The 20,419-nt window shown below is 37.7% G+C and overlaps 1 protein-coding gene across 1 annotated transcript in view; it reads left to right on the top strand.

The window, feature by feature from the left end:
- The window catches only part of DCC (DCC netrin 1 receptor), a 299,985-nt gene that overhangs the window by 240,802 nt on the left and 38,764 nt on the right, over positions 1–20,419 (top strand). The window contains exons 13-15 of the mRNA XM_053448217.1: positions 11,881–12,022; positions 14,034–14,144; positions 17,256–17,450. Coding sequence (XP_053304192.1) covers positions 11,881–12,022; positions 14,034–14,144; positions 17,256–17,450 — 448 coding nt within the window. The remainder of the gene's footprint in view (positions 1–11,880; positions 12,023–14,033; positions 14,145–17,255; positions 17,451–20,419) is intronic.

Here is a 20,419-nt window from a genome sequence, read left to right as displayed (position 1 = left end):
ATACATAGATCAGATATCTCCAATTTTTTTTTGTTTTTTTCTAATATCAGTAAAGAACAGCCCAATCAGACCTATGAATGGTCCAGTGTTCTAGAATTCACTATTCTTGAATTTCCCGTGGAACCGAAAACCTTTTCTCTGAAATTTACATTGAAGGAATCCGTCTGGAAAGCCGTATTTCGGATCAGCGCGTACTTAACTGAACTTCTATTCTCACACAAAATAAATAACACACAGCACAGAATTTCCCAGAATCTAAACTATTATAGAACTTCAGAAAAACTTATTTGCATTAATTCAGCTCAAAACTGAAGCAAGCTCAAATACGGTAATTCAATAGCGTGACGGTTTGAAGATACCTTGACTTTATTTACTTGCTAGTATTGATCTTCCTGAATTGATGTTTTGTTGCTTTTTTTATATTTTCCACTCTAGAGACAGAGGTAACCCAATGAGTATGAGATATCTGATTCAAGTGAATTCTATGATCACATATGGAGTTAACCGCTTACTGCCTGCAATCGCTTGGCCAAGCCAATCAAATCACTGTAATAGAGTATTATCAATATAACCTGTCCGACAGGTTCATTTATTATAAATCTGTATTCTTCAAAATACACAACTTTGTGCTTTAAATATAGACACTATCGCATGTTGATAGAAAGATATATTTAAGGTCATTGGCAAAGCGTTCTCCTAAGGTCAACGCTGCCAAGATAAGTTGTATGTTGCCTCCATCTTCTGCAAGGCGTTGGTGAACCGCTGGCGACCCTCCTTGTGATTCAGATATTACTGATCTAAAATAAAAAGGCAGTCAGTCATGACAAGATTGGAAGAAAGAGACCCGAAGCAGGTGAGCTATTATCTCTTCACAAGTCATACTTATCTTGACCTTAATCAACTGGTTGCCCCGATTCATCACTTTAAATCTAAAACTAAACTATGAGAAATATATGGAGGACAAAAGGCTAAGTAAGTCTTTAGATGGAGCTACCGGCTGTTATAGAACATTTCCTTTTTAAAAAAAAATCCCGTGAAGGAAAAATGGATTCCTACACACAAAACACCCAGCTCCTATTCCGCGTTTCTCCATAAATCGACCTCGTATCGCTGTCTCAAGAGAAAAGCTAGAATTCGGTGAACACCCAGCAAATACTATTTATGCACCTGTCTGCGGCATGAGTGTGGGGGGGGGGATTTTATCACGCTATACGGTCAAATACCGCTTAGCCCGCCACTACGTCAAGGTACCCCCCCAATAACATGGCTGGATTGCTTACCAAGGAGCCGTTTAACCCACTGAGACCATCCTGCAATTTAGAGCCTTCTCTGCAGAGCATTAATGAGGCCTTTGGGCACCAGGTGGGGTACGTAACCCCAGGGTTTGGTCTTCACCTACAAATATACATAAATAAAGGAAGCATTCCCTAAAAAGCATTTAAATTCAGATTCTGGGGTGCTACTGAATTCAAGGCCAACTATTAGCATACGTGGGAACTTCCCAGGGCAGACTACCTAAAGCTCTTCTTCTTGGAGAGTGGCTTTACTTGGGGCTCGGGAGAAGGCGGGATTAGCCAAAGATTTCCTTATATGGGGAATGTGGGTGGGGATCAGGGGAATGCAGGTGGGAAGTAGGCACCACATGACCTTTTTTGGAGTATCTCCCAAAAATCTTTTTTTTTTTTCAAACTACTAAATTCTCTCGAATCCTAACCCACAATAATAATGTTAATTTTGTCAAATTTTTCCACTTTCACATCCCCTGATAATTATTCATTCGTGCTGCAGTCATGTGAGGGGGAGGGGCCCTGATAGTTTGAAAGGTTTCAACATTTGTGATTTTACAAATATAGTAGACAATTAGATGTATTTTAACATTCCAGGGACCAAATTCGGGTGGGATGGGATTGGAGAAAGAGGCGTTTTGCTGTTGGGAAGTTCTGTCAATGAACCACCGGTTCCTTACGGCCAATACCATAGAGGTTAGATAATAGGATTATCCAAAAGACCTCTCTTTGACCCCAAGGCTAGCACAGCTTTCTGATGGAGCACTATTTAGAAGCCCACTCAGAAGAGATTCAAGGTTATGGCAAGATGATCTAATAAACCTTAACTCTATACCAGATTAATTCCATCTCTGAATCAGTTTGTGTTCTAACTACAGATATAATTGTTTTTCAGCCGTAAAAGAGAAAGTAGCTCTTGGTTTAAATGACTCTCGTGTGAAAGATATTTCTGTAGGATTATTGCTCCGATGTCGCTGAGAGCTCTCGCTGAATACGTAATATCTGATTTTTATTTGAACGCGGGCATCTAGACTAGAGTTTCCAAGGCGTCTCAGAGGTAAATTTACTCCGCAACAAGATTAATATTAAGAGCGTTCTATTGTTTTCTTTCAGAAAGATTTTTTTTTTTTAAGCAATTTACTTGGACAGCCTTAGGGTTGAGGTCCTCCTGGCTTTGTGGAAATCAGTGCAATCCAATTTTAACATCAAAGTTATAGCAAAATCAATAATAAAAAAAAAAGTTTCTTTTGGGTTTTTGCCTGGGAGACAAAAGAGTATCCGTCTTCCACCGTAAACAAGGTAAACACTTTCATCTTCAGACCAAAGAAAATAAGTTCTTCTTGTAAGGACTCCATAGGTGATGGAATTTCCATACAAATGATCTTATATATTTCAGCTTTTGGGCTCAGACATATGAATAAGACAGCACAATGAACTATAAGGAAAAAAAAAACACTTAGATTGGGTTTGTCTATTGCTACATTTTTCTCTTGTAGCCTCAGTCAAGCCTGTATGACCTAACATGTAAGTAACAAAAATATAATATTATGTTATTCTGTACCATTAAAAGGAACACCTTACCCTACAATGTATGCAGAATGCACATTGGATTCCATTGGCTCCTCTGTCACCAGATTCTTTTAGAGCAGGTAGCAGCGGAATATACCAGCTGAACTTCCAAGTAAGAGCGTTGAGCGCCCATAGAAGTTTACTGGCTCCTAACTTGTCCCCTTATCAGTTCCTTGGTGATGCTGAAACCCATTTATTACTAATTTTAAATAGTAATGTTGTTTTTTAGTAGTAAACCAAGTTACAGTTTTAAGTATTGTTGACTTGTTTCCCTTGATACTTATTAGGAATTATATTTAAAGGGACAGCAAAGGGGCTATACACAAAATAAGGGGACTATCATCCCCTTTGCTAAGATAGCAGGTATTGAACATCCAAGCATAGCCAAGTATTGGTGCTGTCTGGAAACCTGCTGTATTTCGCGTCAGCGTTTTCAATCTCCGGGCATTTGCGTTATGCTTGGTCACACCCACTCTCCACCTACTCCCCGCCTCCCGAGGCTATCCCCGCCTCCTGATCAAAACCATCCACCGTGTACATTATTAACGTTTTACAAAAATATTATCTAATATTTCTAAAAGCAGCCTTCCCAATGAACCAACATTTTTAAATTCTTATTCTTATCTTACTTTCTTCTCTGCAAGTGGCAATGTAAAAAAAAAGAAGAAAATTCTTAAAAATATTAAATTCTTGTTAAAATCTAAAATAATAAGTCTGTTATTCCTGATACTAAATTTCCTAATCTTCTGTGAGTTCAGTCTGGGCACCGAAACAGACTGAAACGGATTTCCTCGAGCTTTGGAAGTGCTAGACAATAAAAGAACACGAAACACCCTTCCAGTGCTTTATGGCGCACGCCGCCGCATTAAAGGGATTTTATGCTTGGTTAAAAGCAAGTGTCACACGGTGCCAACAAATGTTATGAACTCCCTTCAGTCTATTATAGGTCTGGATCTAAACCCAGTGACGGTTTAACACTTTCATCACCCAACACGGGTAGCGGCGGAACGAGACTATTTTCCGACAGGCGGCAAATTCCGCTATAAACTAACTTATCGGGCCAATAAAAATAATTCTACCAAAATTAGTGATTTATTATTGTCAGTGGACTGCATGTTGGAAAACATTCAGATCTTTTTTCTCCTATTTCCCCCAAAAAGAATTGTTAATTGTTTCAGAAAACTTCCTTTTACATTATGACATCACTATTTAATATGTTGAATTAGGGGGAATTAGGGGAAAACCGTCTTGTTGTCCGGATATTCCATGGATGTTTTATGTAAGGCAACATAGATATTAAGCCGTCGGTTCACCTTAGTTCAATGAGATGGCTGTTAAGGACTTGGTGAGTTGGTTTGGTTGCGTGAGAATAATTATTTGCATTAATATAGACGTGGCTTACAGCACATTTGCTGCGGGTCACTGAAAACCCTTTTGACTCTGACAGTGAAGGGTAACAGCTGTCTTTTGGGCTAAGAACTAATTGTATAACGCGCTGAAGGAAAATGATAAGACGCAGGCATTTGTGACATTTCTATCTGTTCGGGCAGAAAATCTGTTTAATGTAGCAGTATCAGTCACAACACCAGACGTTTATTTTCTTACTGTTTAATGGTTTGAATTGTTCATCTTAAACCTGTTCATGACATTAGCTAAATTGGCATTAGAAACAGTATATATAATTCAGACGTATCACTGTTGTTGCACAGCAGTCAAAATATTGAAAGCAAATACAAATGAACTCATACCTCCCAAGTGTCTCTGTCCTCACAATACAGTCACAATTTTTCCCTGCAGTGGGGACCATTGGCCAGTTGGCCACGGGTGCATTAAATCGATAGGAGTCTGTAGTGTTAAAGCACAGACCTCCATCGCAGCTCCCACTTGGCCAGCTTGAGATGCTCTGCAGATGGTTGCGGTGAGGTGGCTCGTCGGGTAAGGAAGAAGGGTGGCCCCTTCCCACCTCTATTCACACCCTCAACACAAGTGTCCTGATTCGCACACCTGAAAGTATGGGTTGTATGGGGACTAGACTGAAGGGAGATCAACTTCAGGAATTTGAAGGTGACTTTGCAGGATTGCTGGAATTTGAAGGCCCAACCCCAATGAGAAGAAGACCTGAGCTCGCCCCCTATAATGTATAGTTAAAACACTATAGTGGCTAACCCAAGGCCTAATTCTGACCACCCTGTTTGAGGAGGTCAATGAGGCCATGTTATGTGACTCTGCGGTAGTAGTGCGGCAACAATAAGGAGGGACTAGGGCCACTTGGCTTTATAAACCCCCAACTGGACGGAAGGTCACAGCCATCAACTGGATAGAATCAAACGAGAGCAAAATATTTTCCTAGAATACTAATGTTTTGTTTGCTAGCGGTCATGGCGGCATTCATGGGCCCGAGGCATATCATAAGTAAAGGTTGCTATTTATACTTTTACTTTACGCAAAGTGCTGGTGTACACACTTTCCAGTCTTCAACTAAATTTCAATGGCAAGGTTAATTAAATCATAGCTGTGGACCATAAGACCTGTACTTAGCGGATGTGCCATATGGTAACTATTCATTTACTGGAAATCAATAGGCCGTGCGTCTTTGTTTAGTGACCCCTGGCTATTTACCTATTGTAGCCCAAAATACTAAAACATCATCACTCGGATATTTTATTATTCATGAAAATCCAAGAAATAGCAACATTGTGGGGCTCTGCTAGTTTCAACAGTAGAAACATTTGTGTTCAGTAAAATCAATACAAATATTTTGGGTCAATCCTTAACGTTCGTTTTTTTTTTATTCACATATTAATTAAATGTTTCAAATGCTTTCCTAGCCAAAGTGATTGAAAGCTATTAACTTGCAAATGACCTCTATCGATCCGACATACAAACATGAAAAACATACTATAAGTTCACCATGTCTTTCTCATTTTGGGTGAATACATTGGAAAAAAAATATATAACAAACAAACATAAACACAATAAATTAGAATATGAGTGAAATGTGTACAGTATATTCTTAGTGTTCTCCACATTATGAAATTAATTGAGCATTTTTTTTAAACATAGATTAATTTGTCGCCTTAGCTTCCTGTCCTCTCTCTACGTGATTGTTCACGATTAAGTTATCTCTTCACTCTCATTAAGTTGCTGAAGGTTGCTGAGGCAGCCTTTGTTATCGTGCAGTGACCAGGAGGAAGAGAACTTCAGGACAGGAAGTTGATTAGATGCTGGCGGTGATACCATTTTGTGTAAAAATGACTAGATTTAAAAAAAAAAAAAAAAAAAAAAGGCCGAAGCTATAGGGGGTTTTAATTAATGCCTCAGATTATAATAATAATTCAGTCTGGGGTGGGGATCTGGGATAGCAGAAGACACCAGCAAGTATTTTCTCCAAGATGTCTCGACATTTAAAGTTACAGTACATGCTCTCCAGATATGGGACCCTGAACATTTGTCAAACCGGATGTAACATACAGGCCGACCAGGAGGAAGCCTAGAACACTGAGATGATGACGAGTGTCCCCATGAGATTCTTCTACGTTGGATGAGAGCTTTGGAAGCGGAAAAAAAAAACATGTGGCTTATCTTTGCCAAAGTCAACTAGACTTTGGCCAACCATTCCCAGGGGACAACAAACCTTGGACCACTTTGGACCATGGATGATCGCCATATTGGGCTGTTGGCCTTCTTGGTGCCTCACAACTCTCAAAAGGCCAGTTGAGGAGATCAGAGAGAGCCCTTGGGCCCAGCTCATTTATACTTTGAGGGTCTCTGCAGCCCTCTGTAGCATATTTTCAGAGCACCCCAAGTCCTTCACTTGCATATGACGTCCTGTCTTGGCGTTACTGACAAAGTCGATGTGCAGCCGAGGACTAAACACGGTAGCTCTCCCTGTTTTCCCTTTAAGTAGTATCGGCTTTAATAAACCCTTGGTACAGTTGAAGATTACGTTTGCCACGTGGTAATACTATTATTCTTTTTAATGTAACCAAACATTGAAATAATTTAAAGCGCGCCGGTCGTTTTCATTAAAAATGTAAAATTATTTTGTCTTGCAAGCTTACAATGTTTGCATAAATTTGTCTGCAGGGATTTCGTAATCATTATGCCTGCGCGGCTATAAGAGAATATATAAATAAAACCTTTTTCATTTTGTAAACATGCATTTTTAATTAAGACGGAGGTGCATTTGTTTTCCGCCGCTGTCGTGGAAATACAAAATTCATATCGTGAATTACCGTCCCGCTGAGAAGCAGCCGATTAGCTGGATGAGGACGCCGTGAGAGGGTTTCGAGATGCGAGGCCTATTTAACACGGTGAAGCGCATTATCATTGTTTCAAATGGAAATCTTTTAAATTATTGAGAAGGAAGGTTTCAGTTTAATTCTTAGTAAGGTAATCCTTAGGAAGAGTTAATCCTTAATCAGTCCTTAATTTCCATCAGTGGTCATCATAATATCGCCTATAATAGAACTGCATAATTCACAAGGGCTGTAGAAGTAACAGTACATACTGGTCACGCTCATTGTCATAGCAACAGAAAGTCTCTATCTGTCTAGATTCAAGGTTCATTAAGATACATTATATGGACATGGTTGGATGAGTTTGGGGTGGAAGAACTTGACCGGCGGCACAGAGCCCTGACGTCAACCCCATCGAACACCTTTGGGTTGAACTGGAATGGAGACTGCGAGCCGGGCGTCTCGTCCAACATCAGTGCCGGACCTCATAAATCTACCTCTACTGGATGAATGGGCAAAAATTCCCACAGAAACTCCGCAAAATCTTGTGGAAAGCCTTCCCAGAAGAGTGGAAGCCGTTATAGCTGCAAAGGGGAACCAACTTCATATTAATGTCTATGTATCTAGAATGTGATGTCATCAATGTCCCTGTTGGTGTAATGGTCAGGTGTCCCAATACTTTTGTCCATATAGTGTACATGTTTGCCACAATTCCAAAGAGATTCTTTATTGACAAGGGAAATAATTTAAAGAAATACACAATTTTATGACGGATTAGTACCATTGGACCCAACTAGTCTGCCATTTTATTACTGCTGTAAAAATCTCAGTCCTTGGTCTTGTCTTAGATTCAGGAGCCATATTCCTATCCCATGCATGTTTAAATCCCCTCACTGTATTACCCTCTACCACTTCTGCTGGGCGGCTGCTCCAGTTATCTACTACCCTCTCAGTAAAGTAAAACTTCCTAACATTACATCTAAGCCTCTGACCCTCTAGTTTTAGATTATGGTCTCTTTGAAATACTTTCTCAGAGAATCAAAGTTCTGTTTTGTTCATCTAGATCATCTATTGAAAAGTAGCCTCAATAACGGCGATGCTCTGTACCCCCTATTATTATAAATAGCTAAAATAATTCCAAGACAGGAAGAGTAAAAATAGGATGTATGTGGCGACCTTTAAAGTAGGATGACAAACCGGCATTGTTCATAACGTAGCGAGCGGGAAAGCCGGTACGCCGTTAAAGATGTCATCTCCCTGACCCTAAACTATAATGAATTTATGATTATATATTAATGTGACATTATACGTTTCAACACCAAGTATAATCATTCATCACGAACAAGGATGGTGATATTTATTTCTTTTACGGATTCTATACATGGCGTCACCAGCGATACAAGAAGACCTCAACGTAGAAGAATTAATTGGCTCTTTGACATTTTAAGAGGCGCACAATGCCGTTGTATGAGCTTGTTTTAAATGATAGCAAGTGAAATATGCGTTGACCTAAAGTTTGTTGCTATTTACGAAAGTTTTATGATTCTGTCAGGTGCGCAGGCCGAGAGATATCGATTTCCAATGCGCTACGTGTTTCTATGATATTGACGGATTGATATGAAGTTAGAATATTACGCGGGGGCGAAATTAAGCCACTTTGCTAAATACCTTTGGTGACAACGCATCAATATGCCTTTGAATGAAAGAAAGTCAGGCAACATCATGAAATAGAAAGCAAGATATACAAATAATATAATTTTGGATATTTTCAAGAGGGACACCTACCACCCCAAAAAAATTAATTCAGAAGGGCGCCATGTTAATTCTGGACCTGTTGCACCTGAATTGATTGTGGGGAAGAATAGAATAGCGGAATAGTCTTGATCCTTCTGGAATTTTAATTCTTATATTTTTTTAATCCTCTGTTTTACTTCTCATGATTATTTTTTTGGGGGGGAAACAGTGGCCCTACAGGTGAGCCAGAAAGTGGTTAGTGATTAGGTAAAGCTGCATGGGATATGGAAAATGTAGCTACTCATTCTAAATGTAACATTTTTATACCAGCACTAGAAACATTGCTCCTTGAATCCCCAAACCTGTCCTGGAATAATAATTTGCCGGGTTCACTTAATAATCATGTGACACCACAACAGGCGCTGATAGGCTGTTGCCATAGAAAATGGAAAAAAAAAAACATATTCAAGGATTTGTCATATCTCAATACATACTGTGTTCATGGGGTAGAGTTAAAAAAAAATAAATAAATAAATAAGGAACTCCTAAAATATTTGTTTTTTTAAAAAAAGGCTAGTGTTGATATATTGGTACACCAAAATATATTTTAACCCCTTAATGACAAAGCCCGTACATGTAAGGGCTCAAAATGCATTGTTTTCAATGGGTTTAGGGACCGCCTATTGTCCTTAAGGGGTTAAAAAATTGTTTTCTTAAATAGCAAACAATGAATGGAATCATCGCATAATTGGCTTCCAAGGATTCTTTTAAAATGTAACGTTCCTTCTTCCCGAGCTCCTGTACAGTGTGAGGCATCGCCGTACTATACAACCTCATGAGATTTACCTTCAGACTCTGAAATCAATTATACTTCCGTCGGTCTCTGCCGCGTCCACAACACACCACTGCCGGATGCGTCACCAAAAAGCAAAAAAACAATAAGCAAAATGTACTTGCAAAAAATAAAACTAATGTTTTCTCACCAATCATTCTGGTGTTTTAGCATTTTTCCTTCTAATGCATGCCCAAAGTTCTTCCGACAGAAACGATGTAGCCAACTATATATATATATAATTTTCTTTGCTTTTGACACATTACCTGCTGCAGGACACCTAGAATAATTTGACTTCACAAGATCGGAGGAAAAACAGATAAGTAATAAGAAAGTGTCAGAATAGGCTGTGGTGCGTCTGAAGTGTAAAAGCAGAGAACACAAGCATAGTGTATGTGAACGGCATAGAAAAGGGACAATGAAGCTGAAACTTTCAGGTCAAGAGAATCCATTTTGGGCTGAATTCACAGGTCATACCTACTTCTACAGGTTTTAACTTCTTGACTTTCTTATAAATTCATAAAGAAACTGTAAAAAAAAAAAAAAAAGAAAAAAGAATCGACGAATTGATTCTGACATTTAATAATGTTTTAAAACTGAAGAAAAAAAGGATATGTTTGGACAGTTCTTAAAGTAACGTCTATGTGGATCTGGCTACTGTAGACATGTCCATGTGCCATTCGTTAAAAGCCCTCTGTCCCAGGGTATCGCAGGGTTCTACAGCCATAAAAGCCCCAATAATGTGTAATACATTGCGAAATAAGATATATTCTTCTTCTTAATATTCTTCTTCTTCATGCCACATTAAGAAGGTTCAAGAGCCTTAGCATCTGATGATTTCCATAATGATCAAGAAAAGTTATGCTGTTTTTAGAATTATTTTTTACATTATTTTTAAATTGTTTTAATCTTGCGTACAGAAAACTTCAGAAAAAATAGAAATCAGAATTCAGCTCACAATGCGCAATCAGCGAGTTGTAAAAACAGTTTCAAAACAGACTTGGCTTATTAGGGAGTTGATTAGATTCGCTGTTTTACATGTATTAAATTCAACTGATTCCATGTAGCCTTTAAAACATATGCAGAAAAACAGACGTGACCAAAATATTCTGTCTGACTGCTATGTAGATTATGTTTCCCTGCTACCTTCTGCACCAAAGCCTCATAATTATTCTGGAAGGCCTTATAATTATACCACTTATTATTTTAATTGAATTTGACTCCCCAAAAGAAGTTGCTGATTTTTTTTTATTTTTTTATTTTTTTTTTACCAATACCAACATCCTGCTTGGGCCGACAGTAGAAATAAATCATCGATAAGGGACTATGGGAAATGTAAACAATTTTAATTTTGCACTGGACCAGCCTGCTCTACGTTTGATGGGTATGATTGCAGAAGAATTTAAATCTAAAAAAAATTAAATACAGGACTTTAAATAAAGATTATAATACCAAACGGCATTAGATGGGATCCAGCGCTGGATTCACTTCTCCGTGGGCCGGTTTTTGTCAGGGGATCGGTTCTATTTCAGTGTCCGGTATAACATGTAATTCTACCGTATTTATAACAATGCATCTAGCACACGTAAATGTAATAAAAATGTAATAAAGACTGATTCACATTTATTCCACAAAAACATCATGTGACGTGGTAAATAGATTTATATGAAGTGTCATCGGTTTCTTCATCTTTAGTTGTTTTATTGGGTACACATGCCCTTCCGTTTTCAAAATGTAAAAAAAAAAAAAAAGAGTCAAATTGATACCTGGGAAGTCGCTAGGTTTGCCCCGGAGTCTCCGGGTGAAGCTCTGCCTCCCCGGGTCTCTGGGGCAATTTTTTTTTTTTTTTTTTTAGGGAGAGGGGAGTGGTCTTTCACCAGACCCACTTTCTCTCCTACTCAGTACTGTCTGGGGCTAGCCCTGCCTACCTGGTCAGCTAGCCCCACCTCTTCACTAAGCCACTCTCTCAGGAGTAGTAGAGCTATGTGCAGGTTCCCAGGTATAGTCAAATTAAAGGAGCTGGAGGTCAAAAAAAGAGATAGAGGGGCTCCTCCGGAAGATGTTTTAATCTTTATCAGCTTCTATTCCAACATAGTAGATCCCAAAATTAGTCAATGGATGAATAGATTTTGGCAATGATTTGAATTATAAAACTATGTTCCTCGTAACCTGCTGTTATATATATTTTTTATTTTTATCTGGACATATTTTTTTCTTCCAGAGCATCAAAGTAAGTTGGCTGCCTCCTCCGTCAGGAACACAAAATGGATTTATTACCGGCTACAAAATCCGTCACAGGAAAACTACCCGCAGGGGAGAATTTGAAACTCTGGAGCCAAACAACCTTTGGTACCTGTTCACAGGTCAGTCTTTTTTTTTACGGAGCGAGTGTCCTGCAAGTCTTTGCCTTTTCCCCTGAGAATTAATAACTTGGCAATTCTATTACTGGGTGATATTTTCTGAGCTATAAAACATCTCCTCCAGATGGATCCTTATTTTCTTGTAGTGAAGCCATTAAAGAATGCTTTGGGAATAGTATCAAATTAAGTGTTGTAGGTCAATTCCATGGTTAAAAAAAAAAATAAAAAGCCACTTCCCATAACAAAAACTCTGTGGATGCGATAGAAGTCCATCTATTATGTTGGCCAACGAATGAAAAAGTATCCTAATAACTTTAATAATCCTAAAGTTATTCTTTTATGTAGAAACATAGAATTCAATGGCCAATAAGTCCCCTTCGGCCCATCTAGTCTGCCCGTTTCCCTGATATAAAGACTCAAACCTTAATCTTTGCTCGGTCTTGTCTTTATCGTATATATTAAATCATCATTAAAATAAGAGAGTGATATTTATTTCATTTCAATTTTCCAATTAGCATTTTTTCGCTGAAGCAGTTTATCAACAGAGTCTCACGTTGGTTAAAATAATTCATTCAAATAAATTGTCTTTTAGTGTACGTCGCTCTCACCTTGACTCTATGTATCACCGAGATGGATCTGTGTGTTACTTAATATTATCGGAATTCAATGTAATGGCGGAGTTATCTGTCAAAATAACTGAAAGTGTGAAAAAGGGGAGGTTGGATCAAATTAATTGAAAAAAAACGAGATAAATTGATAAAGGAAATGCTTTACTCTATCATTCCAAAGAGCTCACCTTCTATTGCCGTACACAATGGCTTCGCGAATCGGAAAGAAAAACGTCTCTGGGATTAGCGTGAGAAAAACAGAGATACAGAATCTCCTAATGTTTCAAGAACATTTCAGTGTAAAGATTTCCAGATTTGAAATGTAAAAAAAAAGTTTATCTATTTTTAAATTCAGCTTAAATAGGTAGAATATCACTTTAGACATGGAATCTTGGGCTTATTTGGACAGCATCACAAACCATAACTTAGGACAAAGTAGTAGTTGTGAGTTTTAGGGTGGATGCTGCCAATGACATATTCCGGCTTAAGCCAACTAGGTCAAAGATGGCGGTTCCAGCGTTCCTGTACAGCATGCTAACATATGATGTCATACCACAGCTCCTAGCATACAGGATGGAAGTGATGGTTGCCAGTTGACCAAGGTCAAGCCTACGGCAGCATACCTTGGTGGCCATAACACTGGATTTCATTTCATGCTATGTTTTTATCACTATTCTAATTAAGCTCTTTTGAATAACAAAGCTACTTCCCACTTTAAGAAGCCAAGCCCTGGTAGAATTCTAAATCTAACTTGTATCGATTCTCACTCTGTTTTAAGTAACATTTTTAGTTTCCATTAAAACCTGTTTCAGTGCGTCATGTAAATGTTCTGGCTTTTTTGTTGCGTGCGTTTCTTTTCTGGGTGTGTATTTTTTTTTCGAGAATAACGAGACATCTGCCATAACACGGTAATTCAAGTCGCACTTACGATTTTAAATACAAGCATTAGTTTTATAGTAAAATGTCTTATAACTAAACTTTAAAGTGCTCTTTTCAATTGGAATCTCCTTTTCTCCTTGATGAATTCCTTGGCATTTAGCCTGAATGTTAATACAATTCAATACGGTGCACAATATAAAAAGAGAACGGCTGAAATCGGTGGAATTCTCTTCTTGATCAGGACCATTCAAACTCAAAATCGGGTCCCATTAAATAAGTATATGTATAAGTGTAGCCGTGATTACGGTAGATAACGCTTCTAGCAGAATTTGAGCTATGCCGCATTCACCCAAGGTCTACATTCAGTAGAATCCTACATTTCTCCATGGACATAACATTGTATTCCCAAACCCCAAGAGGCTGGGACCCCCATATCTTAAGCTTCACCAGGAAGAAAATGAAATTAACTTTAACTAATTATAAAGCCCAATTTTTTTTTAATGTTTCTGTATATTATTCTGTTACAGGACTTGAAAAAGGAAGCCAATACAGTTTTCAAGTCTCCGCCATGACAGTAAATGGAACCGGCCCGTCTTCAGATTGGTTTACAGCTGAAACGCCGGAGAACGATCTTGATGGTAACTTCTACATTTGTTTTTATTTAATGTTTTTAGCATAGTTAACAGGAGGATACTACAGTGAAAAAAAATGAGGGGTCTCTTCTTCAGATGGAGACCTTCCTTCTAATAAAGAAACCTCCAAGGACCCGAAAGCTTACGCGAGTCTTCCAAAGTGCATATTATATATATATATATTATATAGATATATATTATATATACTATACGTCTTTTTTTTATGTTGGCCTAATAAATTGCCTTCAACTAAAGACTCAATCTTCTCTTGGAACGATATAGCGATAACTACTTTGCTATTTGGAATAGTGATGCTTAACCTTCTATATGTCCGATTGAAATGTCTGTGCCCAATTTTAATTTTCTTATTCCTCGTTACAAGAATAAACCCAATAAGGAAGCACACATTTGGTTCTTTACTTCCTAGACTAGTGGATTCATTTAGCTGTTTCTGACTACGACGCTCAAGCTTTACCGCTTTGAATTCATTATGTGTTGTAAATGGTCCTCCCTGTCAAGAAGGACTTAACTGGCCATGTATACTGCAGCCATTCAGTCGAGGTTCAATCACTTCAATCAATGAGACGACTTTCAAGAATATATGCGTTATACAGGGCCATCCAAGCCGTTTTTGGAACTGAAGCTGGGGTGGGCGTTCCATAATTTAAATTAAATTCAGTAAGATGAAACCCCGAAGCTCCTGCCAGCTTTTTCCTCTCGACCCTGCAACTTGTTCTCGCTTCTCTGTCGGATTAATACTTAACCGTCTATCCACGTTGGGTTCCGAGTCCTTCTAACTACTCTTGTTTGACTTTCTTTTATCCCTCGTCTCTCTATATTCCTTTTTAATGTAGATGACACCACTCTAGCATTTAATCCCACAAGTCGAAAATGATGTAGCACTATCCAGATGTGAAAGGCTTTTCACCTATCAGTAACATCTGTCTTTATCAGGACCCATTTCTATGTGTTTCGACATCATCATTCGCACTACGCTAATGGTTTGCTTAAAGTAGAATACGCCGTTAACCGATTGTGTACGGAGAACGTTGACTGTGTCACGTGGCTGTATAGCGTTAGCAGACAGATTGTTAACTGCGGTAAAGTTTATAGTCCGCTCACTTTTAGTGTAGTTTCTCTTGCTTTTACTGTACTACGATTTGAAATACGCGTGAGATAAACAATATGTTGGAGAAACGGCTCAAGTTAAATCTCTGCGGATATCCCTTTTAATTAGTGTGTTTTGTTAAAGTGATTATACAACCAGATACTACCGCTGAGTCGAGGCTCCCTGCAGGGCTCCCCTGTGCCTGTTGACATCTGGAAAGTTTTTTTCAATATTTATTTTGAGGCTCTAGATTATATCCCATGGTGTGTCGGAAGTAAATTCTCCCTTAACTAGTAAAACTCTAGAGAATGGAATAATACATTTCTCCTTTGCATAATACAAGACCTGGCGCTTAAAGGGTTAAGACATTTGGTTCTCTGAGTTTTAAGATTCTATAACGTAAAATCATCCGTAGTTATGATCTCTAAAAGGCACAAGAATAAACGTTTCCTCTAAAATGATTAGTTCAGTCGACTGATGTGTTGCAAAGGTGCCTGCTTTGGACATTATATATATTATATATATATATATATTTACACACATCATATCAGTTTATAGCCAAATGTCACCTATAACAGGCAATACCAGGTATAGTATATTAGGCTGATTAGCGGTCATGTATATGACATCATAAATTACAGAATTTCTCTTAACATAAGGGATACTCGTCTAAGGGCCTGGGAACATTGTATTCCAAAACCATATTTTGCATGGAAATTTTTTTATCCATACTAAACATGCTGATCAGTTCTGTTAAACGGGCAACTAAACTAAAGAACCTAGTAAAAGAGATGAATATAAAAAATGCAAGTTAGAGAAGGAAGGCTGCCCTCAGTGGTCAAACGAGGAACTGCAGGTCAAGAGGTTTAAACTTTTCCTTACATTCTCTGATTAAATGATACTTACTGAATTTATGTAAATGAATGTCTTTTGGTTTTTTGCTTTGTTTTCAAAACACCATTTTTCACTTAATATACCGCATAATTTAGTAGTGATATATTTACTAATACTTAATAATATTTCTTTTGGGAATACCTTACCAGTCACCAGTATGTCTTTACTTGGTTTGAGATGTGTACGTTACACATTACTTCTATATAGCTACTATATTTTTAGTTTCTTCAATTGAATCATATTAGCATGTCTCTTCTGCTCTCAAAGAGACAATCTTGTATGGAAGTCTTTTAGAGCCGCTAAGGATATGGTAGCCCAATTTCTTAATTAACACCAATTAAAGATATGCATTAGCTTTGGTTTTTACAAATATTTGCTTGTATCTTTCTAACCATAGCTAGTCAGCTTTAAACGTTATACTGCTCCATAAATAGCGGCACATAATCACAGTGTGGACTGTCTATATGTGTATCACCAACGCTTGCACAAACATTTCTTCCTTCCTGTTTATTGACAATAGATTCCGATGGTTGACTCAGAAACCTAGATGGTAGAAAATGTATTGAGAAGTATAAACGTTTTAAGTTTTTGAAAATTTCCAACCCCTTTCATCCTCATAAAGTAGAGCTGCTTAAGAGTCATAGGCGATTTAGATCAACACTCCCCATGTATGTAAAGCCAATCCATTTTCCCAAACAATCCAGTTGAGAATATATTATACTTTATTGTATTGTATTTATTGTATATATTATTACATTATTATATGTGTTTTGTCTGTTGATTTTCTTTAATAATAAATAAACCAATTATCTGCATGAATCTCTGGGAAACTCTGAAAAGTGCATATTTTCTGTAATGGGATTTTTATTTTTTTGTAGAGGACATTGTCTCTAAATAGCATTTTCTCTACTTTAATCATATGCATCATTTCATGCACTTCATCCTAAATGTCTGTTACTAGCTTCTAATTAATACCGTGCTTCAAGTGCTAATGCATGGACTGTCCGTCAATGTCCAGAGTCATAAATTACTCGTAAGAGCTTTATTTAACAAGACCTTGGAGTGATATTAGTAACAGTATACGGTATTAACAGTCTTATTTTTTCGGCTCTCAGAATCCCAAGTGCCCGACCAGCCCAGTTCTCTACATGTGAGACCACTATCAACGAGCATAATTATGAGCTGGACCCCGCCGCTGAACCCCAACATTGTTGTTAGAGGATACATCATTGGATATGGAGTTGGAAGCCCTTACGCAGAGACAGTGAGAGTGGATAACAAACAACGTTATTATTCCATTGAAAATTTAGGTGAGTGGTTTTACTTAAAAAATAACTTTCCAATGGAGCTAAGCTACTTGGCTGGCTCGCCAATTAGTTTAAAAAAAAAAAATTTGTATGTATTTTAAAAGTTTGTATTTTAGAAGTTTGTTAAAAACAACATTGCCGTATATATAAGTCGAATGCTCAGTTTTTGAATGACGCTGACTGCTAGACATTTTAAGGGCTAGGTTACCTGGGAGGTTAGAGACTGATTAGTGAAAATATTGTATATAGGCATTTTAAAATAACTTATTTTTTTTTATATAGCTGTCCAACACAGCCACATTCTCACTTTAGACTTTGAGATTTATTTACTAACCCATGAGCTTGTCTTCTCATCAACTAACCTATGCATGTCAAAGAGATGGCTTCCTCTGCAAGAAGGGAGAATGTTCTCCCGGAGGATATATAGTTAAATCTTTCAAGACATCTCACTGATTAAGCCATGCATTATTCAGGCCCCACTCAGCCACGGTTCTCCTTGGTACATATATAAGTCAGTGAACTAAAATACTTCTTAAATCATGTTTTTTTCCCAAGTTATGATCAACCCAAACCTTAGTGACAAAATCCGACTCTTATCGTCTTGGATCATATTTCCTACCTAATGTTTTTTATATAAAGTACCTACTATAGGTGGATTACTGAATAAAATTAGCGTCTATGGAGACCAATATTTTCTCTGTTAATGTTATTGGTAAGAAACACGACATCTTCTATTCCTGAAACATTTTAGCATGTAAGTATTGTGTAAAGACTGAAAAGTAGTCCAAGAAGAATCATGTATTTTGTTCTCTTCCATTCTCTCAATAATATTTTTTTTTCCACTTACCCTTATTCACTCTCTCGTGCTCATTCGCACTCTCTTACGCTCTCTCTGAATGTCTCCCTACCTTCCGGGAAGTGGTCTAAAACGTATGAAATAATTTTTGAGAGCATCATAGTAATGGCACTTAAAGATCACGCAAAGCAGCAGACAGAACTTCTGCAAAAGGGTAGAGCCTCCGGACACACCCTCTCCATGGATTGGAGGAACAGTGATTGGGTGTGCCCAGAGGACAAACACAAAAGGGTGGATCCACAGGGACAGCCTCTCCACTTTTCTGCCATTCGTTGGGAGAGGGTGTGCCCGGAGGCTCTGCACTTTTGCAGATGCTAACCAGTTGTTCGCTGAGAAGCCGACATAGAAAGAAGCCTTTTTGGAGCAGCGACAAAGAAAAAGATGGAAGAACAAGAAAATGCAAGAGTAGAAGTGGAGCTACGCAGGGAGACAGGGACATGGAAGCAGTCGGAGAAGGAAGAGAAACCTACAGAGAGAGCATTAAAGAGAGTGAATGAGAATGTGAGAACATGAATGAGAGTGCGAAAGAGCATGAGAGAGTGAATGAGGGAGAGTCGCAGCAAATTTTTTATGAATATGAATAGCCCTCTGAAAAGGTCAGGAAACGAAAATCATCTGAAAATGAATGGACCAAAAACGAAACAACAAATTAAACCAAATCAGTTTTGGACTAAGACCAGTCTATCATGGATATCATGGATATGAACAGCTATTTTTTAACAATGCATTAAGTGCATTCAGGGATCAGCAGACTCTTTTCCCTCCCCACCTCCTTCATTTTGAATTTAATAGATTGCTCTGTGGGTACCTTGAAAAGCCGTATTGCATTACCTCCCACTACTATGTGGTCATTATCGATGTGATGAGTTTTCAAGAAACATAAAGCAAAGATCTTATCTCTCATCTACAAATGACTGCGTTCTGGCTTAAGGTGCCTTGTAGGTTGTATTACAACTTTAATAGATCCGTATATCAATCTTACGAGTTTTTGAGAACACAGTAGAAGCAATGACATTCTTTTTTCTCGCCTGCTTGTATTAGACCAGACTTGTTTATGCCAACACAGTACTCAAATATTTCATTTTAAATGCAGTGGGGAAAAGAACATGAATGTGCCGACAAGTGAAATTATACATATATATATATAATATACATATATATTATATACATATATATTATATATATATATATATATATATATATACATATATATATATATATAGCTAATACTTTATAGACTAGAAGTAATAATTCGAGTTTCAAAATGAGAAATCCCCATTTTATTTAAATAGTTATATTTTGAAGAGCTAACTTATTAGTGTTAAAAGTACATTATATTAAGTACAAACTATTAGGATCAGGATTCCATATGGTCCTCTGGATTCATAGTATTGCTGGAATGGCCATGTGGGGATGAGGCAAGCAAGTGGGGTGGAAACTTGTAGAGAGACAGGGAAAAGTGTTTGGGGAGTGGGCATTGCCACATCCCACTCACCTTCCAGGAGAGAGAAGAAACTGACCCAGAGACCCTGGGAAGCAGAGTTTCACCCAGAGACTCCGCGTTAAACCCTGAGAATTCTCCGGTATGGCCATCTTTTGCAAATACAGTGAAAGTATGAATCCATGTTCCCATGTTACGTGTTAATAATAAATTAAATACGAATAACATGACATCGGTTATAACGGATACGTATTGGCTCACATGGATGTAATCCAACACCTTGCTTATGGCACAGATGGAATTTCCTAAAAGTAACAGATATGTGTCTCATTAAATAAATGCAAAAACAAAGAAAATTTAATCTCTCTCTCCCTGTAAATACAAAACCCTTCCTTTGAAATCGTATTATCATTCTATTAACATCATGGGTAATAAAATCATTAGTGAAATGGTAGAACAATAACCACCACTTATCTCTGGATACTAAAAGCTATTAAAATGCAAATTATGTTTGTTTTCCTGAATTGTCCAGTTTTTTTCTAATAAATTATCGCTGTCTAAGATAACCAATTAATCTGCACTCTTGAGTAATTTACGTATGTGTGAAAAGAATATATATATATATATATATATATATATATAATATATATAGCCTTTCAAGAAGACGTCATACCC

This window comes from Spea bombifrons, chromosome 1 (genome assembly GCF_027358695.1).
Source record: "Spea bombifrons isolate aSpeBom1 chromosome 1, aSpeBom1.2.pri, whole genome shotgun sequence".
Lineage (NCBI taxonomy): Eukaryota > Metazoa > Chordata > Amphibia > Anura > Pelobatidae > Spea > Spea bombifrons.
The sequence above is the reverse complement of the archived record's forward strand: the minus strand, read 5'-3'. Positions and strand labels throughout refer to the sequence as shown.